At 54.7% G+C, this 26825-nt stretch overlaps 1 protein-coding gene across 16 annotated transcripts in view; it reads left to right on the top strand.

The window, feature by feature from the left end:
• DYSF (dysferlin) overlaps positions 1-26825 on the top strand; it is a 231031-nt gene that overhangs the window by 111329 nt on the left and 92877 nt on the right. For all 16 annotated transcript variants that reach the window (XM_004029397.5, XM_004029399.5, XM_004029398.5 and 13 more), the window contains 8 exons: positions 2217-2348; positions 2438-2604; positions 4073-4187; positions 4482-4587; positions 4853-4995; positions 8071-8244; positions 23455-23548; positions 24074-24151. In XM_004029397.5, coding sequence (XP_004029446.5) covers positions 2217-2348; positions 2438-2604; positions 4073-4187; positions 4482-4587; positions 4853-4995; positions 8071-8244; positions 23455-23548; positions 24074-24151 — 1009 coding nt within the window. The remainder of the gene's footprint in view (positions 1-2216; positions 2349-2437; positions 2605-4072; positions 4188-4481; positions 4588-4852; positions 4996-8070; positions 8245-23454; positions 23549-24073; positions 24152-26825) is intronic.

Here is a 26825-nt window from a genome sequence, read left to right as displayed (position 1 = left end):
TTAACCTCTCTGAATTGCCTGTTGTCTTATCATCTGTAAAATGAGGGTGGGTGGGGCTGCCCACTTCACAGGTTTTGAGGGTTGAGTTAGGTGACACAGGTGATGGGTCTTGCTGGAACTAAGTGATCAATGGATGTTAGTTTCTCTCCCCACCTCTCCCCTTTTCCTTTTGGGGAGCTCCCCTGCTCTATGCGTGCCATGACTGGAGGCCACCTCAAGGCCAGGGATAGTAGATGTCTGCACACAGTTGTGTGAGTGTGTCTGTGTGTGTGTGTTGGGCAGCAGGCTGCCCCCATCCACCTGCTCACATGCCACCTGGGGCATGTTTCCCATTAGATTCTAACCTCCTGTGCTTGTCAGAGCCTAACCTCTGAGAGTCTACCTCCTAAGCCAGTTCCTGGCCTGGTAGGGCAGAAAGGAAAGGAAGTCAAGGAGTGGCCATATCTGAATGGGGCTGACCGGGGAAGGCTGTCTGCGAGAGTGGCGCGGGCAGGGCGGGGGGTGCTGCTGAATTGTGCCTGGTGGACTTGCTGGGAGGGGATGAGCTCCAGGTTCTGACCTCTTGGCCATGTAGCCTCAGGGAAATGCAAACTGAAAATTTTCCCTGGTTTCAAGCAAAAAAAAAAAAAAAAAAAAAAAAAAAAGATATAGAATTGTTTCTCGAAGTCTTCCCCACTGAGTTTATGAGCCCCGCCAGTAGCTCCTGAGCAAGCTCTACAAAAATGTTGGCAGCAAGCAGAGACCAAGAAAACATTGGTGTTTCTTAACTTAAACCAAAGTTGGAAAAAATGAGCACCAGCAGAGAGAGAGAGGAGCCCCAAACTAGACATTTCTTTATTTGCTGTTGCTATTTTGGGTCCGGCAGGCTGGCCCCGTCTGGGGGAGGACAGGGGAGAGAGCCGGGGGTGGATGGGGGAAGTGGGGGTCAGGCATTCCTGCCATCTCCCTGGGGCTGGTGGTTTGGAGGGTAAAGGCAGTTAACCACCCGGGGGAGAGGACAGCCGAAGCGAACAGCCATGGAGAGGTTTCCCCGGGGCATGACACGTGGACTCAGGGGCTCCTACAGGCTTCATTGAAGATGAACCAAAAGAAGGGGGGCTGTGTCTGCAGGAGGGAAGCGTGAGGTGGCCCTAGCCTTGGCATGTCCTCTGCCCCTTCCTGAGCCTCCTACCTGCCCTGGGCTCTCCCTCCAGGGATCCAGGCCTCCCTGACCAGCGTGGGACCCCTTACCTCAGCTGCCCTTTCATCTTCTGAACCCACCCCTTTTCTCACTTGGCTATACTGCTCTGAGCTCATGACACTAGGCCTGGGTACTTAATATGTTGCCTCCTCTAGGGGACAATGTGAATTTTAAGAGCAGGAGCTTCTGCTCCTCAGGCCATGTCTGACCTTTGATTTCAATCAAATGGTGAAGTAATTGTGGAGAATAATTTTTGTTTCATGTTGGGTTGTTGTGGTTGTTCCATTTGGCAGAGCTTCTGAAAGTTTCAGGATAAAAAGCAGTTGAAGACCAGTGAATAGTGGTTGACATGCTGATAATCACTTGAAAGGGTAGGGATATTAGATGATACACTAACCAAAGAAATAAAATACTAAACATGGAGGGGGAGGCTTTAATTTCTTCTCTTTCCAGATCTGTATCATTGTATCTCCTTTAGAGACAAGTTTTAGAACTGTGCTGTCCAATATGGTAGCCACAGATGGCTATTTAAATTTACATTAATTAAAAGTAAATGAAATGAAACTTTATCTCCCCAGTCATACTGGTCACATTTCAAGTGCTCAGTAGCTACATAGACCTAGTTGACTACCATATTGGATGGTGAAGATATAAACCATTTTCATCACAGCAGAAAGTTCCATTGGCAAGCACTGTTCCAGAAGAAAATGGAAGCGAGGATGTGGTGGGAGAAGGGGAGAGGAGAGGTCCTGGGCTAGACATGGTTCTTCTCTGCAGAGCGCTCCTAGGAGGGAATGATGTAGCCTTTGCCTTTGATGGGGAGGAATCTTGGTGAGGGGTAGGGGGTGGGGTGGACGTTTCTTAATTGTACACTCCCCTTCCATGCAATTCTGGTAAGCGCTCCCACAGGGGACACTCCCAGTGAGGGTGTCAGCCTGGTCTACCCAGGCCTGGAGGACTCCTCCTCCCCAGCCTCTCATTGGGACATCCGGATCCTGAAGGGGACTGTGGGTTTCTGTCCTTCTCTGGTACCCAGTATCCGATGGAGAAGGTGCCTGGGGCCCGGATGCCAGTGCAGATACGAGTCAAGCTGTGGTTTGGGCTCTCTGTGGATGAGAAGGAGTTCAACCAGTTTGCTGAGGGGAAGCTGTCTGTCTTTGCTGAAACCGTGAGTACCTGCCAGCCCCCACCTCTGCCTCCCACTCCCTGGAGCTGCCTTGGCCCCCTGCTCACGTCTCATTCTTCCTGGCCCTCCAGTATGAGAACGAGACCAAGTTGGCCCTGGTTGGGAACTGGGGCACAACGGGCCTCACCTACCCCAAGTTTTCTGATGTCACGGGCAAGATCAAGCTACCTAAGGACAGCTTCCGCCCCTCGGCCGGCTGGACCTGGGCTGGAGATTGGTTCGTGTGTCCAGAGAAGACGTGAGTCGTGGGCAGGGAGGGCTGGGGAGAGCCAGGCCAGGCTTCCCACCACGGACTGCACCCTCCTTTTGGAGGCAGGCTGGGGTCTGTTGATCCCTCTGCTTGCTCCTGCGCTGGTCATAGGAACTTCCCAGGACTCTCCCAGGACTGAGGCTCGCCAGGCAGCAATCCTTTCCAGAAGGGCTTGGATGGTCAGACAGTCCTTTATTCTTTTCATTAAAAAAAATTTTTTTTTTTTGAGACAGAGTCTCACTCTGTCTGGAGGCTGGAGTGCAGTAGCATGATCGCAGCTCATTGCAGCCTCAACCTCCTGGCCTCAGGTGACCCTCCTGCTCCTGCCTTCTGAGTAGCTGGGACCACAGGCGTGCGCCATCATGCCTGGCTAATTTTTAATTTTTTTGTAGAGACAGGGTCTCACTATGTTGCCCAGGCTGGTCTTGAACTCCTGGGCTCAAGTGATTCTCCCTCCTTGAATTCCCAAAGTGCTGGGGTTACAGGCTTGAGTCACCACGCCCTGCCAGGCCTTTATTCTCTCTTGTTTTTTTTTTTGAGACGGAGTCTCGCTCGGTCGCCCAGGCTGGAGTGCAGTGGCGCGATCTCGGCTCACTGCAACCTCCATCTCCTGGGTTCACGCCATTCTCCTGCCTCAGCCTCCTGAGTAGCTGGGACTACAGCTGCCTGCCACTATGCCCAGCTAATTTTTTTTGTATTTTTAGTAGAGACGAGGTTTCACCGTGTTAGCCAGGATGGTCTCGATCTCCTGACCTGGTGATCCACCCGCCTCGGCCTCCCAAAGTGCTGGGATTATAGGCTTGAGCCACTGCGCCCGGCCCAGGCCTTTATTCTTAAGCCTTCGTTCTGTGTGGTGCCCATTGGGTGTGGCCCCATCCTCAAAGACACCCAGGACAAGCCCATCACCTCCTCTGCACATGAACCCTTCTTGTGTCTGGGCTGCTCACACATCCCCTGAGTGGTCCTTTCTCTGTCAGTCCCTCTCAGATCCACGTGGTCCTTCTCCATGTCTATTGCCGCCTTTGCCTCTCTCTCCTCTCCTTTTCCTGTTTGGTTGGCATTCAACTCTGTGGTGTTTAATTTTTTTTTACTTAAAAAAATTGAAGTATAACATATTATACAGTCAAGCACTCAAATCTTATGAGTACAACTTGATAAAACTTTATATTTTTACAACTATCCATCAAGCCTTGACTGCCCATCCTCCTTTTGCTGTCTTCAGTTGGCCTCCTTTTCTCTTTATCTTGGGTGATGTGCTCTTTTGTCCCCGATTATCTCGGAGTGTCCCTAGGTCTCCTTTTCACTGTCTGCCTTGGTCTCTTGCACCCTTCCCTCCCCACCCCCCATGTCTCTCATTGTTGGTTGGGGTGAGGCTGACATAGGCAGGGGTGCTCTCCAGGAGGTGGTAGATGGATGGGGGCCTCTCCAGCAGAGACTGACCAGCCCTCCTCCACAGTCTGCTCCATGACATGGACGCCGGTCACCTGAGCTTCGTGGAAGAGGTGTTTGAGAACCAGACCCGGCTTCCTGGAGGCCAGTGGATCTACATGAGTGACAACTACACCGATGTGGTAAAGCAGGCACTCAGGGGCAGGTGGGGTCTAGACATTTGGTCTCTGGAGGCACCTGGTGCTCAGGAACAAGTGGGGCATGTTTCTCTTTGCCCCCTCTTACCTCCGGAGCCTTCATGCTTTGGTTTCCAAAGGGAAAGTGTGGGGTGCAGTGGTGGCAGGACACTGACTCTGGGGCTCTGCCCTTCTGTCTGGGACTTGGAGGACGTATGTTGTCAAGTTGCATCTTTTCTGCCTCCCTGCTCACATCTGTCTGTCTCCTCTCATTGCTTGCCTGTTCGGTTTTGTCCTTAGAACGGGGAGAAGGTGCTTCCCAAGGATGACATTGAGTGCCCACTGGGCTGGAAGTGGGAAGATGAGGAATGGTCCACAGACCTCAACCGGGCTGTCGATGAGCAAGGTGGGCAGCATGTGGAACCTGGCGAGTTCCATCCCCGGCAAGCTCTCAAGCCATGCTGGTGGGGACGACTGAATGCCAGGGCCCTTCACTGGGCTATTTCACCCAGGGACGCTTCTTGAAGGCACCCCCCCACTCCAAGCTGCAAATTAGGACCGAGAGTCAGTGGCCGCTCAAGAGTCTGTGACCATGCCCCAAATTCAGAGATGGTCCCAGGAGAGATGGGGGGAACTGCCAAGCAATGAGTGACCAGTTCCCCCTCCCCCAGGCTGGGAGTATAGCATCACCATACCCCCGGAGCGGAAGCCGAAGCACTGGGTCCCTGCTGAGAAGATGTACTACACACACCGACGGCGGCGCTGGGTGCGCCTGCGCAGGAGGGATCTCAGCCAAATGGAAGCACTGAAAAGGGTGAGCCAGCAGGTGGTGGGTGGGAGTGAGGCCTCTGGTCACAGGTGGCCAGTAGGCACAGATGCAGACCTGCATGCACACAGACACATGCATGTGTGCACACAGCATGCACAGACACCTGGGACTCACTGGAGGTGCTCACAGATCACACCCAGTGTACCCAAAAATCACACCCAGCATACACACAGATCACACCCAGCACACAGATCACACTGGGAACACCCACAGATCACACTCAGCACATAAACAGATCACACCCAGCACACAGATTACACCCAGCACACACACAGATCACACCCAGCACGTGCACAGATCACACCCAGCACACCCAAAGATCACACCCAGCACACACACAGATCACACCCAACACACCCACAGTTCACACTCAGCACACACAGATCACACCCAACACACCCACAGTTCACATGCAGCACACCCACAGTTCACACTCAGCACACACAGATTACACCTAGCACACCCAGCACACGCAGAGCTCACACCCAGCACACCCACAGATCACACCCAGCACATGCACAGATCAGTCAGCACACACAGATCACACCCAGCACACACACAGATCACACCCAGCACACACAGCTCACACCCAGCACACACACAGATCACACCCAGCACATGCACAGATCACACCCACCACACACAGCTCACACCCAGCACACACACAGATCACACCCAGCACACACACAGATCACACCCAGCACATGCACAGATCACACCCACCACACATAGATCACACCCAGCACACAGCTCACACCCAGCACACACAGATCACACCCAGCACATGCACAGATCATACCGAGCATGGATCACATCCAGCACACCCAGCACAGATCACACTCAGCACACACACATTACACCTAGCACACCCACAGATCACACCCAGCACACACACAGATCACACCCAGCATACCCACAGATCATACCCAGCACACCCACAGATCATACCCAGCACAGATCACACCCAGCACACCCATAGATCACACCCAGCACGGATCACACCCAGCACACCCAGCACAGATTACATCCAGCACACCCAGCACAGATGACACCCAGCACACACACACATCACACCCAGCACACACAGATCACACCCAGCACGGATCACACCCAGCACATGCACAGATCACAACCAGCATAGATCACACCCAGCACACCCACAGATCACACCCAGCACACAGAAATCACACCCAGCACAGATCACACCCAGCACACCCACAGATTGCACCCAGCACACACACAGATGCTTATAGACAGACACACTCAGATGCCCATGATTACAGGAGGTCACATGCAAAGTTCACACACCAACCTGGAAGATGGAAAGACACCCAGGGACTGTGTCTTAGGCTGGGTTTCCTGGAGGCAGAAGCAAGACGTGGATTTGGCTGCACATTATTGGGGCAGTGCCCTCGGGAGTGTGAGGAGCAAGGATGCAGCTTCAGGCAGGTCAGCTGTGGCCTGAGCTGTGGCCTGGGGAAGTGCACAACTCGGAACACCACAGAATCCTCACCTGGAGGCAGGGCTGGGCTTTGTATCCTCTCAGCCATCTGTCTAGGCTTGGGGTTGCTGGGGTGAGCTGGGGCACATACCTGTCTCTTCAGTGAGGGGGTTTCCTTTAGCATGGGGGTTCCCTGGAGCAGGTGGCTTCTGGGAGCTGGGAGCTGTCGATGCTGATGGCAGCTGGGGATGGGTGCGCCACACATGTACATTGGCTGGTGAGGGGGCTGGGGTGGGCACCGTTGGCATTCATGCAATGCAAGCACACATGCCCACAGTTGAGCACAGATGCCACGGGATACTGTCAGGCCCATCGTGCACATGGATGAGCACACGCAAGCACATGCACTTGCTCCGGGGTCACACAGGGGCCCGTGCGCTGCACAGCCTCTGTGCCTGCCTGTCCTGGACCTTCTTGGTCTATGATCTTCCTTCCTAAACACACATTTGAATTTTGGCTCAAGAACCAGACCTCCCTTAGTCCAGGAGTAGCCTGTGGCATGACCTAGGTTCCTTCCTTTCTCCTTGGGGGCAGAGAACCTAGAGAGGACTCTTGCTGGGTCCAGGGAGGGGCAAGGCTTTTGGACAACCAGCTGTTCCTGGTGCTGTGAACCAGACAGATTCAACTTTCTCCCTGAAGGGGCACCCAGCAGACAGAGGCAAAGCCTGCCCAGGCTCATGTGCCTTGCCCACCACCCCACAGCCAGCATCCTTCCTGGAGAGTGGCACAGCTGGCCTCCAGGACTGGCCCTTGTCACTGTGCTCCTGGCCCAGACCTGAGGTGGTGTCTGACAACAGTGCCAGGTCACCCTCTCCCAGGAGCTGAATGGCAAGGGGGCTCCCGGGACTCCCTTCAGGCCCAGGAAAGGGACCCCATGAACGAGGTACAGGGGTGCCTCCATAGCTGAGTTGGGTCTAGCTCCCAGGGGTGAAATTGGCTGTGGTTGGGAAATAGGATCTTCCTTTTACCTCTGAGCTGCAGACCTACTACAGGATGTGAAGATGAAAAAGGAAATGACAAGAAAACTTTGGATTCATGAAATCCACCCAGAATTCAAACAAATAAGCAAGTTAAAAGCCCAGTGTTTTCGTCACTGCGTCAGCCTACCTTCCTTTTCTGGTGGTTTGGTTCTTCCTGCAGCCCATGGAGCCTCCTCTCCCCTCCTGATTTTTCTTTTTCTTTTTCTTTTTTTCTTTTCCTTTTGAGATGGAGTCTCATTCTGTCACCCAGGCTTGAGTGCAGTGGCGCAATCTCGGCTCACTGCAACCTCCACCTCCCAGGTTCAAGCAATTCTCCTGCTTCAGCCTCCCTGGTAGCTGGGATTACAGACATGAGCCACCATGCCTGGCCTCCCCTCCCAATTTTCTGACCTGGGGTTCCTGTGGCTGCAGAAAGCCCCTCTCCTCTAGGTGGCCCTCCCAGGTTTTCCCACCTGGAAGGCGCTAGTGTGGGAGCTGGCGGGGAGTTGTCATGGAAGACAGGAAGGCAAAGGTGGAGCCAAGCACAGAACTCCCCCAGCCTTCCCACCGGCCTCTGAGTCTGCCCCTTCTCTTGTGCAGCACAGGCAGGCGGAGGCAGAGGGCGAGGGCTGGGAGTACGCCTCTCTTTTTGGCTGGAAGTTCCACCTCGAGTACCGCAAGACAGATGCCTTCCGCCGCCGCCGCTGGCGCCGTCGCATGGAGCCACTGGAGAAGACGGGGCCTGCAGCTGTGTTTGCCCTTGAGGGGGCCCTGGTATGTGGGGCTGCACTTGTCCTGGCTTGGGTAGTGTATATCTTGGTTTCCCAGGGCTGTTCGGGCTGATGTGGGAGAGGCACAGGGACCCCAGGTTAGGACTTTTGGATGAAACACTGGCTGGTCATCCTGGCGTCAGTACCTGTGGGGTGGCATGTGGGGAAAGCAGCCCCAGTCTGGGTGTTCTTCTAAAATGAAAAAGCTCCTTCCTTGGCACTGAAACACTTGCTGCTCCTACTTTGAGGTGTCAAGATGAAAGCAAAGGGGAAGATGGCCTTGGCCGTCTGGCTGGCCTGTGCCTGGCTGGCTGGTGTGAAGATGGGCGAGGAGGCCCATGGGAGGAGTGAGAGAGGTCTTGTGGCCCCAGAGTGTCCTTGGTTGCATGTGCATCCTCTTGAGGCAGAGACCATCTCATGGGCATCCCCAGCAATTTTGGGGAAGAGGTGTGCCTTAGAAGCTGAGCCCCAGGATGACTTTCCTGCCCAGGGTGCGCTTTCTGTAGCCAGTGGAACTGGGGTAGGCTCAAGGTTCTCCAGGGCCGGGGTGACGGGCTCCCCAAAAGAGAGGAGCAGGTGTCTCGGGGACAGTCTAAGCGAGCACTCGGTACTGGCACACAGCCAGTCCCCACTCTGCTGCTCTGGGGAAGGAGCTGCTCCCTCTGAAATCCAGCCAGGATTGGCACCTCCCTAGGGGTTTGGGCTGGGGCCCTCGGGAGCAAGCCCCATGGCACGTGAGGGTGTCCATGTGAAGCCAGCTGTGTGGTTGGGGTCAGGCTGGGCACCTATCTGTAGGACAGCCTGGCTTTGAAGGCTGGAGGAGTGCCGTGGGGTGGCTCAGGATCTGTCGGGCTGGCCACTGGCAGGGAGGTGAAGCCAGCAGTGGCCCTGAGAGGGAGTGGGTGGGCTGGGGAGGCTCTGTCAGTCTCAGGCCTCGAAGGTGGGCAAGGCCCAGCAGTGGCAGTATAGGAGAGGAAGCTCTCTGGGGGCCTGAGGACATCAGAGGAGCCTGCCATAGGCTTCGGAGAGAGCCCCTCCCTTGTCCTGGGGCCAGGTCAAGGGGAGGCTGAGGGGAGATAGCAGAGCTCCCGGCTCTCTGGGCTATGGACTGGTCTTCCCGCCAGGGTGGGGCAGGATAGGATGGAATTGCTGCTCAGGTCAGAGCAGCTGGGGAGCCTTCTGGGGTGGGGCTGATGTTCTGTGGCCCCCTCTGCTTTGAGTCAGAAAGGGCCTGGCCTGGGCACTGGGCAGGGGCTGGTGATGGTCCTGCGGCTCTAGCTGAGGGGTGGGGTATAAAGACCTTGGCAGGCCTCAGAGTCAGGGCCAGGTCTGAGAAGGCCAGGAAAGCACCCTGTGTAATCAGGATCTGTTTTCATCAGCCAGAGCTCCACTCAAAGGGGCTGAGAAGAAAAGTGGTTTGTGGGCTCACAGAGCTGGGAAGAACCCGAGAGGTGAAGCAGGCGTTAGGCCTGGCAGGAAACAGGTTCACACAGTGTCCCCAGGACTCGCACCCCTGTCTTGGCCTTGTCTCACACGGGCTCTCTCTGTGTGGTAGCAAAGATGCTGCTGGTGACGAAAGGCCAACATCATCCCTCCAGCCAGCAAAGTCCTGCTAGATAAAGTAGCCCAGCCCACAGCGCCACACTCTGTTTTCCATGCAGCTGGAGACCCCTGAGTGCTGCTTTCTCAGTAATGTCAGTGAAGTCTTCGGCATGACTGACCGGCTCAGCCTGGTGGTGCCCAGCCAGCTCCTGCACCTGGGTGAGGGATGGAGCGTTCTGATTGGCCAGCATGGGCCATGCCCCTTCTCTGTGATTGACAGTGCCACCAGATTGGGGACAGCTTCTGAAAACAAAAACAAAAAACAAAAACCAAAGCAATGTTGGGCAAAGAGCTCCAGATGGTCCAGACGGTGACCAGAGCAGTAGGGAGCCAGTATGAGTTGTTGACAAGAAGAGTGCTCTGGTCAGAGCTAGGCTTTAGGACCATCAGTCAAGCAGCCATGGAGGATGCTTGGGAGGCAGAGCCTCTCATCAGGAAACCCCAGGAGTCTTGCGTAGAGATCCAGGAGAGGTGACCACCTGGCGTGAGGCCGTGGGGCTGAGGTGGAGGGAGGTGGGACTGCAGGGTTTGGGGAGGGAAGGGTCAGAGGTGGACAGTGGGGACCCTGTGGTTGCCAGGCCGCAGGGTGGGGTGGGGCGGGCTGTGATGAGTTCACGGTTGGCCCTGGCAAGGCTGACACACACGGTGAAGTGCTGTGTGAGGGAGACAGAGCTGACGGCTGCCTGCCAGGCGGCCCAGGGCAGGAAGGCTGGAGCGGGGAGCCGAGGGGGCCGGGAGTGGGGAAGAGGTGACTGGAGACACGTGGACAAAGCGTGGATGGGCCCTGGGGCTGGCTAGGGCCTGGAGGAAGAAAGTGACAAGGCTGGGGGACCCAGGCCAAGCTTTCATGGCTCAGCGCCTGGGAGAATGAGGGGGGCACTTCCCAGAAGCAGAGAGACCGATCTGCGTATTATTCTTGTGGAAGAGACTGTCCTGAGGGATCACTGAAACTAGGCGTGAAGTCAGCAGCCATGGGCGGGTGATGGATTGTAATTCACCTGTGACTTGCCTATGATACATGGAAGAGACCAAAGTGGCAAAGCCCCGAGTCCTGGGACAGCTTGGCTGGCAGAGAGAACCAGAAAGGGAGGCGATGGCTTCAGAGGGCGGATCCCACAGACCTGCAGCTGGAGGACCAGAGAGTTTTGGAAGGTTTAGGTGTGTCTGGCATTTGGACAGGGCCACAGGCCCACTTGACTGTCTGGAAGACTCTATACCTGAGTGACACACACTCACACACTGTCTTACACACCAGCACACACATCAACACACACTCATACACACCAACACACACACTCTTTCCACTCATACACAACACACTCTGTTACACGAACACACACACCAACACACTCTCTCTCCACACATTCATACACACCAATAAGCACACTAACACACACATACACACTCATACAACACCCCCACACACTAACACCCATACACACTAACACCTACACACACTCTCACACATACCCTCACACACACCAACACACTCTACAGACTCCCATATATACCAACACACACACACACACCCACTCTCATGCAGCCCCCACTCTCTCACACTAACACGTACACAATCACACACATACCCTCACACACACCAACACACTCTACACACTCATACACACCAACACATAGACACACACACATTCTGACATACACTCTCTTACACTCACACATACACAATCATATGCACACCCCCCCCACACACACTCTTTCACACTCACACTCCCCCTCCACAGTCACGTTTCCGTCTTCCTGCTGGGACCCAGAATGGTTTGGGCTCCCGCTGCCGAGCTGCTGTCTTTGTCCCGGGATGTCCTGATGCCCCAGCACAGCAATGGGGCTAAGGTCCTCCCTGCCTCCTGGGGAAGGTGGTTGGATTTTCTGGACCCGGCTAGGACCCGGCTTCTGTCCTGAGAGCTGGTCTTTGCCCACGGGTCCCTGATGCCTGGTGATTCATTGGTGGGATGGGTGAGGCCTCTGTGGCTTGAATTCTGCTTTCCCTGCTTACTAGCTGTGGACGGGTCACTCATGCCATTAGCAACTCTGTTACCTCACTCGTGCAAGTAACTGAATCCCAGGGCCATTTTAAGGATGAATGACGATGCATGTAGCGAAGCACTTCTCAGACTTAGCAAAAGCAGGCACCGTCTGGGGATACTGTTAAAATGCAGACTCTGATTCGGGGTCTGGTGGGCCCCGAGAATCTCTGTGTCTAACAAGCCTCCACATGCTGCTGATGCCGCTGGTCCAGGGGCCATCTCGGAGTGGCACAGATGTGAAGTACAAAGTGCCTCATCAAGATGGGGCTCCCATTGGCCCCCTACTTGGGTGCCCTTCTGAGAGAGGCAGAGCATGTGCATTCCTGCTGGGAGGTGTGTGGCCAGGGTCCTGGAGAGGGAGGTATGGCAAGATGACATGTTCTCCTTGCTGCTTGGTGGGGGAAACGTGGTCTTTACTTCTAATGATCCCCTGATCTGATGGTGGAGGCCTGGCTCATGGGGAACTCCTGTCTGATCAAGAAGAGAGATGTTCACATGTGAGTGCAACTAAACCCCTAGAATCTGCGTCTTTGAAGTGTTGGAGGTAGAATAAGAGTCATTCCAGAGTGGCAGTGTCTAATGAGGGGAGGCTTCTTGAAGAAGGATGTTGGGAGGCAGGCCTTGCAGGGGCTGGGGAAAGACCGTGGGTGGAAGCCAGGTAGACTTGCTGGTAATCTGACAGTTCTGGACCAGGTCTGTGGTGCCCCCTTGCCTCCTGCCACCTTTTCCCTGACCCACACGTCCACCAGCGAGCTGGGCCTTGCCTGCCAGCTCCCCTCTGGAAGACGTCTTGTTGGAAGGCAGGCCCTGTCTGCTCATTAGCACAGGCAGCCTTTCCCTGAAACCTTCTGCAGGGGCCAAGCCTGGCTCCTTCCACGGAGCGGGAGGCCCTGGCTCCGTCTGCTAATCGTCTGCTGTCTCCATCCCGAGCATTATTTTATTTTCGTATTATTCTTTTTCCAGCTAATATCCTGGCATTTCCAAAGACACCGGGTTTCATAATCTTCCTGGCGTTCCCAGGGAGCTGGGAAGCAGAGCACAAAGCCGCTATTATAGCGCGTTCCATCCAGCCTCCCTCTCCACCCCACACCCCTTGTGGCCACAGCAGCCACCACCGCCGCCTCCCACCCAGTCACCCCCTCCTGACGCCACCGGCCTCTCTGGGAACTCTGGTGACGGCTGCCGGGATGAGCTCACAGAATCCATCCTGTTGCCCTTGCCCTGGGCCTGCCCTCCATGATCGAGGATTTTTCCAAGCCCTGCCTCTGTGCTTGGCTTGAGTGTTGGGAAAGGTTCTCTGAGATGCCTGGGCCTGGCAGGGAGGGGAGGGACAGAAACGTCGGCAACGTGCGCTCAGAGTCTTGGAGATTTTTGCTGCTGGAAGAAACTTTCGTTTTCTAAAGGCGTGCCTGACCTGCCTTGGGAGCTGTAGGAGCATCTTGATATTGGATGCAAAGTTGTGCATGTGTACGCACGCATGTATGATCTGGTGTAACGGCCATGGTTTTATCCAATGCTCCAGGGGATCCAGGACCCCATAGAGGATAAGAATTATTAATATTCATTTTACCACGTGTTAAAAACCAGGCTTTATATGCGTCATCTCATAGTGACCCCAGAAGGCTGGATTCTATTATTAGCCCCATTTTATAGTTGGGGAGACTGAGGCGCTAGAACTGCACTCTCCCACACAGTAGCCACTAGCCGTGGGTGGCTACTTAAGTTTACAGTTAAAGTAATCAGAATAAGAAAATTTGATTCCCCAGTCAGACAGGCCACATTTCCAGTGCTCAGTAGCCACACCTGCCGAGTGGCCAGCTACCACATTGGGCAGTGAAGCCGTTGACGGTTTGATCATTGCAGGAAGGTCTGCTGGACAGTGCTGCTCTGGAATGACTCTGAGCCCTAATGTCACCTTGGAAGAGGCCTGAGTGGGTATGTCCAGCAGCACAGCATGAGTCAGTGCTAAACCAAGGTCCAGGCAGTGGCTCTTCTGCCCCTCTCTCCAGGTGTCCCCTGACCAGCAGCCAAACCCCATCTGGCACTTTCATTCCCCCACTTCTATGAGGGCATCATGTCCCTCCTGCTCCATGGAGTCCCTTTGTGGTGGGGTCCCAGGGTGGGAGGATTGGATGCTGCTGGCTAGAGGCCTCTGCCCTGGGCGGGCTTCTCCTCACCTGATAGCCAGGCAGCTTGGCAGTCCTGGGGCAGTCGGGCAGCTAGAGAGGAGCTGGCCCCCCGGCCCCAACCCTGGGAAACCTCCAGAGGGTTGGTGGAGGCCAGCATCCCGACTGCAGTAGAGAGGACCCTCAGAGACAGGCGGCTCAAGCCTGGGCCAGCGAGGCAAGGCCAGTTGGGAGTCAGAAGTGCAGGGATGTGGGTCAGGGAAAGGCTGGTTCCAGAGAGGAGTAATTTGGGTCTTGAGCTGGCTGAAAAGGAGGTCAGATGTGGATGGGGAGGGAGGGGCGGCTCTGCGCCTGAAGGAAGCCATGCTGTGGGCAGGGGACCCAGGCTTGGTTCCCAGAGCTGGCACTGTGAGCAAGGGCAGGCCCTGGGAGGTGCGAGGGGTTTACCTCATTAGGAAACAAGGCCTAATGCTGGGGCTGGGGCTGGGGTGTTGAAAAGCAGCTCTGTGGATCTCTGGACTCTGTTTCTTGAATATTCACGTTGAGCACCTGTTCTATACCTGGCATTGTGCTAGCATGGGCGGCTTGAGGGCTGGATCTCCTCTCAAGCAGAGGCCTCGCTGCTCTTCCTACTGCCCCTCAGTAGGGGACAATTTGGGTAACTCTAAATGCGTGGACCCTGCATCTGTCTCGCTCAAGATTTGAACCCCAAGGTCTGGAGGATTCGATTGCGTGTCCATGTGCCTCAGGCAAAATGCCAGCGCCCAGATTCATGGCTGCAGAGGAGTGTGTTACAGTTGGGCACATGTGTTGATTATCACCCATGTGGGTCATTGTACATGCATGAGGGTCTTCATCTGTCATTGCTAGAGTTACCATATAATTTACTGTCCAGTCTGGAACACTATTAATAATCACACTGGAAAAGCAGGCGTAAGTAGGACCATTCCAGGCAAACTGGGCCATAGAGTTGTCCTAATTACCAAGGCACCCTGGCGTGGGATGAAACCTGCTCCAGTGTTCTCTGCAACATCCACATGTGGAGACATGGAAACCCTAGAGGGACAAACACACACGCATACATGCTCGCGCCAGCCCACACGTGGCATCGTGGATTCTCCAGGTTTCCTGATTCCACCCTCAGCTCCCCAGGGGCCAGCCAGTAGTTTTGCAAGGAGTTTAGCAGCTGCTTCCAAGCCCTGGCTCCAGCTGTAAATTAAATGGGGTTGCACTCTCGCCTGCTATTCCACTTAAGGTTGCAATCAGCCCTGATTAGAAAGGGAGTCTGTGTGTTCCTGTGTTCCATTGTGTCTTTTAAAGGGTTCCCCTCCTTTGGCCTGGACTCCTGGCCTGTGTGGGGTTTCCCTGCAAGCTGAGGCTGGAGCAGCCAGGGAAATGAAGTGGGCCCTGGGTTCCCCACAGCCCTGACTTGGCATTCAACCATCTGTAGCTCCACAACTTTGCTCAGGTGCTTTGAGCTCTGATGGGGTAGTAGGAGCCTGGGAAGAGCCTTGAGAGTGGGCAGGAGAACCCCAGGTTCTGCCAGCTAATTTGCTGTATAGCCCCAGGGAAGACCTTAACCTCTCTGGGCCCCAGTTTTCTTGCTTATCAGGTGGGAATGCTAAAAACACAACAAAAATAATAACCTCCTCTTATGGAGCAGGGGTCAGCAAACTATGCCCCACAGGCCAAATCTGGCCCTCTGCCTGCTTTTGTAAATAAGGCTTTATTGGCCGGTGGCTCACACCTGTAATCCCAGCACTTTGGGAGGCCAAGGCAGGCAGATCACCTGAGGTCAGGAGTTTGAGATCAGCCTGGCCAATATGGTGAAACCCCATCTCTGCTAAAAATACAAAAATTATTCAGGAGGCTGAGGCAGAATTGCTTGAACCTGGGAGGCAGAGGTTGCAGTGAACTGTGATCGTGTCATTGCACTCCAGCTTGGGAGACAGAGGGAGACTCCGTCTCAAAAAAAAAAAAAAAAGGCTTTATTGGCACACAGCTGGTACTCATTCACCTATGTAGTGCCTGTGGCTGCTTTTTTGTTACAACAGCAGCTGAACAGTTGCAGCAGAGACCCTATGGCCCACAAAGTCAAAAGTAGTTAGCACTTGGCCCTTTATGGACAAGGTCTGTCCACCTCTGTTCTAGGGCATGTACCATGGGCCAGCCATTGCCTTCTGCCCTGTCCACATAGTATCTCATTTAACCCTTCCAGCAGTTCTAGGAGATAGGATCTGTCAGCACTCCCATTCCATTTTACACTTAAGCAAACTGAGGTAACCGAGAAGCCAAGTAGTAATTGTTTAGCTGTGTTTCCTGCCGTGAATATTGTGAAAAATTTTATGGATAACAGTTGGGTTGTGCAGGGTTTGTAGTAGTGTACACTACATCATCGTGTTGGCATTTGGATGTCCCAGCAAAGCCCATAGTGAAGAGAGTGAAGATGGTGAAGACCTGGAAGGTCACCCTAGAACTGTGCTGCTCAATGTTTAACAACCAGGTCTCCAGAACAAAACAAAACAAAACAATCCCCAGCCCTGGTCTGTAGCATTTGCTGATTTCCATGGTGTAGCTGTTCCCGCCATGACCAATTTCAAGCTAGCAATGTGGCACCACTGAACACAGAGCTGGGAGGAGATGGGCAGTAGCACACTGATACATAATATTTCCATCGCAGACACATGAGATGGAAGCAGCCTCAGGAGCAGAGATAACGGGAAAAGGTAGTACAAGAATTAGAATGGGCCAGGCGTGGTGGCTCATGCCTGTAATCTCAGCACTTTGGGAGGCTGAGGTGGGAGGATTGCTTGAACCCAGGGAGGTTAAGGCTGCAGTGAGCTGTGATAGCGCCACTGCACTCCAGCTTGGGTGACAGAGCAAGACTCCATCTCAAAAAAAAAAAAAAAAAAAAAAAAGAAATTACAATGATTTCAAGTATTTACCACCTTGAGTTTTTAAATACAGTTTCTTTAGTGGTAAATGTATATGATTTAATTTTTACTAATGGCTGTGTTTAACAACTGGCTTGCAGAATTCCTGAAAATATAATCTGCTCTCGTGAACCACATGCGTTCACTCCAGCACCTGCTGCTCTCAGGGGCCCCCTGACCCCTTTTACATAAGAGATGGGGGATGGCCCCCAACAATAGTGCCCCTTCCAACAGCCCTGCCACAGGTGCTCTTCAGGCCCATCCTGTGTAGGAGTTGAGTCCTCCCCATAAAGTGAAGGAGGGTAGCCAGCCTCCAGCTGGTCCACACCCATCTGCTTGACTCTGCTGGAGCAGGGAAGGTCTCTGTGGCCTCCCTGGTGGCCCCTGAGATGTTTCCTTTCTGGCCACTGTGGGGCTTTCCCCTGCCTGCTCAGCCCCAGGAAGCCTCACTGCTTAGCCTGTGACTTGTTGCTGTGTCCAACCCTGCTCTGGCCCTTCTGTCACCTTACTGTCTCCACTTTATAGATCCTGAGCCAGAACTCTAGGCCCTGTTTAGAGCAAGGCACCATTGCAAACAGAGGGTCTGCAGACAGAGGGCACAGACACCCCGTGGTGCAGAAGGAATCTCAGACATGCTGGTGGGCTCGATCTTGGTACTGATCTGATTTAGGTGGGTTGAGGAGTCCCCTTTGTAGGCTGTGTTTCCCCAGAACCTGACTATCTCCTCCTGGCTGTGGTCCTTGGATATTAGTCCTTGGCAGACTCAGGTGAGTTTGGCCATTGGCTCTGGGGACCCCTCGGGGAGCCCTGTGGCTCTGGGAGGCAGAGAGTTCCTCATATTCCTATGCTCGGGCTCCTCCAGGGAGCTGTGGCTTCCAGCCGGGCAGCAGCGGGTTGGAGGCCACCCAGTTCCCTGGACAAGCAGCAAGATCCCTTACACAGCTAGCCCAAGATGGAGTGCGTGGCCACAGACCGTGTGGCTGCCAGCCCCAGCCTGGGAGTTGCGGTGGCATGAGCTATCAAGGCAGGAATGTGACTGTGGGAAACCCAATGCCCTGGGCCTGGCCGTGGGGCTGGGCAAGAGTGTATGTGTGTGTGAATGGGGGTGAAGGGTGGGTGGGCAGAAACCAGGGCATCAGCCTCTCCTGCAGCTTGGCTCTGCACGGGGCTCAGAGTGGGAGCAGAGGCAAAGCGGCCCTCCCTGTCCTGGCCTTGTCCACCTGGCCAAGCCTTTCCTCTAAGCTCCAGTGTGCTGCTGCTGCTCTCCCAGTTCCAGCACCCTCCTTCCCCTCCTCCAGGAAGCCTTCCTGAAGGGGCTTCCAAAGGCCTACCCCATTCCATCCCACCCCACAGATGGCCTCATGCTGGGGTGTAAGTGAGTCCTCATTAATCCCTTTTTCCATAGTAACATCAGACCCGACTCTGAGCTTCCTGAAGGTAGGAGGTGCCGTCTGATGCACCTTGCCTGTCCTTTGCCCTGGGACCTTAGGCCTGGGTGCTGCACATGTGGCTTAGGGCGAGGGAATTCTGGTGATTGACTGCATGTGATAAATCTTCATTGGATGCCCACTACATGCTCGATGTTGGACTGGGTGCAGGGGATAAAGGAGTGTGTATGTCTTGCCTGCATACATGGAGGGTAGATGCAGGGGAGAAGCTAGGAGAGGCTGGGTAGGGGCTGCTGCTGAAGACTGGGCAGCCAAGGAGGTGCCTATACCTCAGAGATGATGCAGCTAAGGAAGAGCCTGAGTTAGCTCATTTGAGAAGACATTCCAAATGGAGAGGACGACATCCCTGCATAAAGGCCCTGTGGCAGAGGAAAGATTATGAACTCAAGAAATTTACAGAAGGCCAGAGGGGAGGAGTATTATTTAACAAGAGCCTAGAGAGATGAAAGAGTTAAACCAGGTACCTGCCAAGGACTGTGGGGTATCATTTCATTCAGTTTTCACTACTAGTTCTCTACAGGGCACAGTTTCCCCGAACCTGGCCACAGGCGACATTGGGCAATGTCTGGAGACATTTCTAGTGATCATAACTCAGTGGAGATGCTACTGGTATCTAACAGGTAGAGGCCAGGGATGCTGCTAAACATCCTACAATGCACAGGACAGCCTCATAGCAAAGAATATTCCAGGCCCAATTGTCAATAGTGCCAAGGTTGAAGAGCCGTGCATTTTCCACAGTAGCCCTGTGTGGGTGCTTGTGAGGCTATGCGTATTAGAATGCAGTTTTCAACAGGTTGGGCAGGGATGGCCTCTCTGGGCAGGTGCCACTGGCCACGTGAGCGGCAATAGCCATTTCACAACTTGAATGGGCAATGCCTGGCACAGAGTAGGTGTTTCGTAAATGGGCAGCACATCAGAGGAGAGACTGACAGGAGGGAGATGCTTCCCCAAAGTTCCCAGATTGGGTTTTCAAGAGGCCTTGTTACTTGCTTTGAGAGAAATTCCCCAAGCTTGAGCCACGCTGATGTCCACACCTGAAAACCAGAATGTACTTCAAAATCAAGAAGGCATGACATTGGTGGATCCCCACCGGGCCGGCCTGTGTCATCTGCCCTCCTCAAGGCCGACACAGTTGTCTTTCCCTGAGGCAGGTGCCCATTGTTCGTGAGTTCACTCACTTGTTCACCAATGATGTGTTGAGCACCTGCTGCCTGTGAGGTGCTCTGCTGGTTGATGGGTGCACGCTGGGCACCTGGCTGGGCTCTCGGTGGGACAAGCAGATGGGTGCTCGCAATGTAAAGTGGTGAGTGCAGTGGCTGGGGAAATTCAGGGCGAAGTGGGAGTGCCCAGGAGGGGTACCTAATACATCCTTGCAGGGTGACCTTGATGATAAGACTGCACGGAAACGTCAGGGGACACATGGGGCAAGGGCCTGGGGGCAAGAAAGGAGACCTCAGAGTGTCACAGCTGGTGTGAGCAGGTAGGGGGTGTAGGGGTTTGGGGGTCTGTGGGTTTGGTAGTGTCCTGACTGCCAGAGACTCAATTTAGAGGCCACAGCAGGCCAGGAGGGAGGGGTGGCCTTCCCTCTGCTCCCAGGGTCTAATGGGGATGTATGGAAGGCCCAGGCTCCCCTGGGAGGGCCAGTGGACCAGAGGATATAAGGATGTTGGCCAGGCGTGTGGGTGGAAGTTTGCCCGGATTGTGAATCAGGGTGGTACAAAGAGGGACTGAGCTTAGTGGCTTCCCTCAGCCTGGCTCTGGGGGGTGTGTCTCCCCTGGTGCCCCAGTAATACTTCTTCCTAAAAATCCCCATCTGTCTCCCTGAGGTAGAGGGAGAAGGTCAGCACTTGGGTGGCAGATGGGGTGAGGGTGGGCAGCAGGCCCCTGGACCAGGTGTGGTGTGGCTGGGCCCCTCCTCTGGAGCCAAGTCAGGTTTTGGAACCCAGGCAGTATGAGGGGCATTCTCAGTGGGAGCGTTGGTTCCTCCCCCTGCAGGACAGTCACTTGCAGGGCCAGGGACTCAGTGAGGTCCACATGGAAATCCCAAGGAGGGAGATGCTGCTTCTGATTGCAGGCAGGAGGCCCTGCCCTTGGACAGAGACCCAGAACGTGCTGCCAGAACCTCAGACAGAAGCCTTGGGAGTGGTGCTGACAGGGGCCCGGTGAGGGGGGCCATCTAGAGGAGGTGCGAGGTGAGTGGGGATGTGCACTGGCAGCCATCTGCGAGCAGGGAGGTCCCTGCAGGCGCTGGGAGGGAGAGAGGAAGGATGGGGCCCTGGAGCCGGAGGCGCCTCCCTCCCTATGCTCACCCTAGCCCCCTACCTGTGGGTGGGGCACATGTGTGTGGCCGGACTGAGGTAGACGGACCACAGAGTCCATCCCACCTGCCTGCAGCTGAGTCCACCCCCTATCCTCCCTACTCCCACTGCTCCCACCCCTTACCAGTGCCCCAGCAGCTAGAGGTGCTGAGATGCAGGCATCACGCATTGTTGCACCTGGGGGCTGGCCAAGCCCTATTTCCAGCGTCCTAACCAGCTTTCCTTAGTGTCCCTGCCTCCCAAGTCTAAGAGGCCTGCTGGGCCCCCAGGTTTGCTTTGCGTTTGGTGTTGCACACCCTGCAGCCAGGGGGGTGTTCTGTGGTCATTCGCTGCTGGGCTCGGTGCTCCCTCCAGTGGGTTGCCAGCGCTGCAGGGCCAGGCCAAACGCCTCTCCTGGCAAGGGCCCAGGGCTTCCATACCTGTTCACGAGGGAGGATTTCAGGCCTTTGGGTCCGTGAGAGAGAGCGAGAGAGGGAGAAAGAAACTCCATGTACAAACCACCACTGCATGGAGGCACTGGGAGAGGCTCTTGCTGGTTTGCTTGATTCTTACTGAAATGTCCACTTTTACACCTTGGAATCATCTTCAACAAATATGAGTGATGTGAACACCACTCCCAGCACATGACAAACTTTATAGTTTATGACAGGCTCCCTCCCCAAGCCCTGTGCCTTCCCTCATAAGGTCATTGATAGCTAACATTTCTTGAGCATTTACTGTGAACCAGGAAGTGTGCTAAGAACTACATGTTTTCTATCTTCTTTAATAATCAAAGCAACTCTCTAAAATAGATACTGTATAATTATCCCAAATTTATAAAGTGATTGATTCAGAGAAGTTAAGCCACTTGCCCAAAGTCACACAGCCAGTAGTAAACAGCAGGGCCAGAACTGGAGCCCGAGGAATCTGGTTTCAGAGCCCATGTTGAAGTTGTGGCCAAAGGAAGAGGAGAGTCCAGGCATCTCCCTGTCAGAAATGAGGATGTCCTGTGGTGGAAGTCAGAGCCCACCCAGGGATAGCAGGACCTTGGAGAGTCCCCTGGGAGAACAGAGGGACTCAGCCTTTCCCAAGTGTGTGTTTTGCAGGCCCTTTGCAGCAAGGGAGCAGAGGAAGACCCAGCCTACCTTAGGATGCAATTCTTTTTTGACCCAGAGTGACCAGGGCAGGCTTTGCTTAGGTGTCCTAAGATGATCTGAAGACGGAGAGGCCTGAGATGGTTGACGGCACCTCTGGCTGTGGAACAGCATAAGCTTGCTATGGGAGTGAGTGTGTCTGGGACAGCTTTAAGGAGCGTGGTTTGCCTGAAGCCAAGGGCCGGGTTTGGGGGAAGAAAGCCTTGGTGTTGGATGGGGAAAGATAGGACGGGTCACTGGGGGTCTGAATGGGAGAAGGCTGGACTGGACCTTTCAGGCCACCGAAGGATTCAGGCCGAGGAGCTGCATAGTGACCGAGGGTGATGAAGCTGGTTTTGGCTTGGGGATGGCTGGCCAGAGGTGGGAGAACAGGTGTCCAGGGAGGCTTCTTGGACAAGGGGCTCTGGGACTGAGCCTTGAGGGTGGGCATGGTTTGGAGAGCAGGGGCACAGTAGTGGCAGTGGTGTCTTGTGTTGGAGGCACTGGGGGGCTTTGTAGCTTCAGAGCCTTGGGAGAGGTTGAAATTCTTGGGAAATGGTTCCAGGGTGAAGGTCAGGATGGCCCAGCAGAAGAATCCTGGGAACTGGCCACTCTGGGTGGGATGAACGGGCCGTCTGAGGAAGAGGCCAGGGTTTTCTTTCAAGGGTGTGTACACATTTGTGAGATGTGGGACTGAACAAGGAAGTGGAGTAGAGACCGTTTTATTACTTAACCCCACCCCTCTGAAATGGAGCAGGCGACAGTTTGGGTAGTGGGCAGGAGGGAGAGGAGAGAGGCACATGGAGAAATCTGAGTGAGTGCAGAGGGAGCAGACAGCACGGGGTGTCTAGTAACGGCCCCCGACTCTCCCCAGTCCCTCTGTAGGCTGTGGCTTGGGCTTCTGGCCCTGGGCTGAGAAAGTGCATTGGAGAGCTGGGTGTCTGGCCCAGGGAAGTGGTCTGGTCTTGGTGCTCCCCAAAGTGGTTTGTGGCTCAGTGGTTGGAGCCCAGTGCTAATGAGGGCGAGGTGGCAGGGCTGACCATCTAGCTTTATACACAGTAAACAGACAGCTTGGCTTCCGAGCCTGACTGTCCACCCACTCCTGTCCCTACTTCTGTCCTCAGCCTGAGCCTTGCTCACCCTCAGCAGAGTGGGAACTGGTGAGAGATGGTGGGTGAGTGGTGCAGCTTCCTCCAGAGCTTGGGACCCAGCTCGATGTTAGCAGGGGGTGGCAGAGATGGGGACCCAGAGATGCTAGCCTGGAACCTCCACATTTCGATTCCACTGGACTTGTCCCTAGTGGGCAGATCCCCATTTGATTCTCCCCTGGAGAGCCCCTTCGGGTCATTCCTTCTAATCTCTTTGCCTGGAACAACTAAAAATTCCGTTCTGGCTCATCTGGTCTTCACTAGAGAGGGAGAAGAATTTCCTACAGTCCTTTGGTGCTTTGACATTGGAGTCTGGTGATTTTTTAGGAGAGGTTGAGCTCCCCAGAATGAAATTAGAGGCTGACAGTTCAGCTTTCAGCAGCGGAGAGATCTCCTGGCCCTGGGGATCTAACTCTCTGGGCTAGTCTCCCTGCCACCCCCAGGCCTGGGGGCAGAATCTGCCATAACCAGCTTCATGTCTCCAGGGCGGCGTGATGGATGACAAGAGTGAAGATTCCATGTCCGTCTCCACCTTGAGCTTTGGTGTGAACAGACCCACGATTTCCTGCATATTCGACTGTAAGTGAGGCTTCGAGGCCTCTATGGGGTGATAGGGGTGTGTCACCTTATGCTTCTGTTTGGATGGAGTTATACGATCAGATGTGTATGTGGGGCTCTGGGGAGCTGAGTCTGTGTGCTTTTTGGTGGGTCAGTGCTGTGTGTATGTGTGTGTGTGTGTGCGCGTGCATGCACGTGTCCGTGCCTGTCTGTGTGGTGTGTCCACCCACTCAAATCTGAGATCAGGCATTTAAGGCCCTGTGCTCTGTGGCTGCTCCCATTGTCTATTTGGCCTCCCCTCCTCCCCTCTTCCTCTACCTCTTCTCCCCAGCCCTAGGCTGGCCCAAGGACATGTTAGTTAGTCAGGTGTCCGCTTTCAAGCTGTGGTCTGTTCTCCTGACCTCGCATAGTGGCCTGTGTGGTTTCCCTCATTCAGCCCCTCTGTCTGCTGCCCTTTCTAGGGAAAGACTCCACCTCCCCCCAAGCCCCAGCTCTTAACCACTCCAGCCACTCACTCTGGCACCTCTGTTTTTTCCCTTGGTGAAGATGGGAACCGCTACCATCTACGCTGCTACATGTACCAGGCCCGGGACCTGGCTGCGATGGACAAGGACTCTTTTTCTGGTAGGTGGGAGACAGGCAGGAGAGTCAGAGACTGTGGGCTGAGAGCTGGGAATGGAGACATCTGGCTTTCGGGCAACAAGGGGTGCTGTTTGCTGGGTGCATGGAGATGGGTGCTGTCACCAGGGTCCTGTGGCTTCTTGGTCGTCAGGTGCAGCAAACTCTTGTCCATGGCCTGCTGGTCTTCTTGGTAGGATCAGGCTTCGCTGACTGTCCCCTCTTTCCTGAAAGCCCCTTGGCCTTGGCTCTAGCCGCCAGTCTCTGGAGGGTCCTTGCAGCCTCCTCCCTGACCTGCTCCTCCTTGATGCTTCATTGCCCTATAAGCCTGATGCTCCAAGAAGTCTTGTCTGTGTCGTCTCTCTGGGCACCAGGGTCCCCCAACTTCTCCACCTTCACTCACCTCAGTTCATCCTGTGCAAACCTCCATGTGACCTTGCTCCCCAGCTCCCCCCACCCAGATCCAGGCTGCCTCTGCATTTCCTGCCATGGCCCTGGGGTTGGCAGCCATCTGTTACCCAGGCTGGAAATTCTCAGTCACCCAGTCCTGAGGATTCTACCTCCTGAATCCCTCTCAGATCTGTCCCCTCCTCTTTAATGTCACACTGCCATCTGACACTGGCCTTGCCCCTTTGTATCTAGGTCATTCTGGTTATCTCCTGATCTCCCCGGCACCTTCCACACTGCCCCAGACACACCTGGTCACATCCCTCCCCTGATTTCAAGTATAGACACTGACAGATAACCTCCAACTCAGCACAGCAGACAAGTCCCTTGTGATGTAACCCTGTGGTCCTCACCTGGTTCACCTTTTGCTCATTGCCCTCTATCCAGTAGCTCCAGCCCCACCAACTCTGTCCACGTTGCCCACGCCTGGCCTTTGCACTCAGTGCTCTCTCTGTCTAGAACACATTTGCTCCCTATTTCTAACCAGCAAACTCCTAGTTATCCTTCAAGACCCAGCCCAGATGCCCTCTGACTTCCCCAAGCCAAGCTGTTTGCTCCTTCCCTCAGCACTTGGCCGGTGCCTTACCAGCACCTCCCTCAGAGGCCTTCCCCTCTGCACAGATCAACAGTGGTCTATCTCTGCCATCTCCTTCCTGCTCTGACCATGAGCTCCCCCAGGAAAGGGTCTCGTCTTACTTTGAACCTGCAGTACTTGATGGCTAAAGAACAAACACTTGCTGAGTGCTCACTGTGTGCCCAGGCGTTTTGCTGACATTATTTCATGTAACCCTTAAAATTGCCCTGTGAAGTAGGTGGTCAACATCCCCATTTTATAGGTGAAGAGACAGATACTTGGATAGGTTAACTAAATGCTTGCATTAAAATAGCTACCAAGTGGCAGAGCTTGGAAGGGAGCCCAAGGCTATCACTGTCTGAGTGCCTGCTGTTTGGTTGAGTGGAACTGAGTTCCATGGGAGTGACTTCCTGGTCACAGCATGGCTCTGCAGCTGATGGCCATCTGCCGGCTTCCTTGCTGGTCCACTCTCCTCCGCGATGTGGGGTCCAGTCTGTGTCCTCCTCTCCAGCAGCTGTGGCCCTCAGTGGCCCATCCTCCAGCTCTGTGCAGCCAGGTGCGGGGTGGATGAGGAAGTTCTACCCCATTTTGCTTTGGGGCCAGGATCCTGAGAGCTCCCTCTGCAAGTGTATGTAGCAGCAACCCGCCAGAATTGACAGGCCCAGGCTAGATAGGCATCTGCAGTGGCTAACTTGTCCTGGGAAACTTGTCCAGGAGTCTGACGATTAGAACTTGCTCTGAGAAAAAGGACATGGACGAGTTTATAGCCTTGCTTCCTCTCCCTTCCCGGAAGGGCGTGAGAGGTGAGGGTGCCGGGAGCGTTTGTGAGAGGGGGATGGCCAGGTGGGGCCCAGGCAGAAGCTCCCTTGTCCTCTGTGGGCCCTGCGGGCCGAGGACCCTGCAGAGAGGGGAGGGAACTCCTCCAAGGGCCCAGCACTGGGAGCCTATGCTCCCCTCTGGAGACGGCATTGGTAGGGCAGTGACATTGGTCTGCGGAGACGTCACACTTTCCATCCTGGCCCCACCCCCTCCCCCAAATAAACATCCCTTGAGCTTTGAGGGCACTGCCCAGGGCTTCCTCTGAGGCCACTGGCTTCTGAATGAAAGGCCCGATTGAGCAGCTGCTGGAAAGGAAAACAGCAGCCAACATGGGTGAACCTATAAAACCCAGAGTGTTTATTTTCACTCCCAAACCCTAAACCAAAGCAATTTCTCCCCTGGAACTGACCCTGGGGCGGCTGGCGGCCGGAGGCTGTGCACGGCCACCGGCTGGCATTTCTCTGAGGAAACTCATGTGTGAATCTGGAATGTCTGGGGCCAGGGGAGGGCCTGGCACAGTGTCTGTCACTGGTGCAGCTTCCAGCTGCCTGCCGGGTGTCTGGGGCAGAGAGGGCCCTCCTCGAGCCACTCTCCCAGTGCCTCTGACCTGTGGCTCTCTGGGCCTTTCCCCGGGGGCTCCTACAGCCCTCTGCTGTGCTCTTTGCTTCTCTCTATATGGTGGGTCTCGGGGCTGCCCGGACATTGGGGCCATGGCCGCTCCTTCTCCCTGGTCGAATATTTGAGGAGATAGGCAGGGGTTGCCCAGAAAACACTTGTTGAATAATATTGAACTTGGGAGAGGGAGGCTCTCCTAGAGATATTGCCATCCAGACGGCCTGA

This window comes from Gorilla gorilla, chromosome 12 (assembly GCF_029281585.2).
Source record: "Gorilla gorilla gorilla isolate KB3781 chromosome 12, NHGRI_mGorGor1-v2.1_pri, whole genome shotgun sequence".
NCBI lineage: Eukaryota > Metazoa > Chordata > Mammalia > Primates > Hominidae > Gorilla > Gorilla gorilla.
Note: the sequence above shows the minus strand (reverse complement) of the source record. Positions and strands in the feature narration are given on the sequence as shown.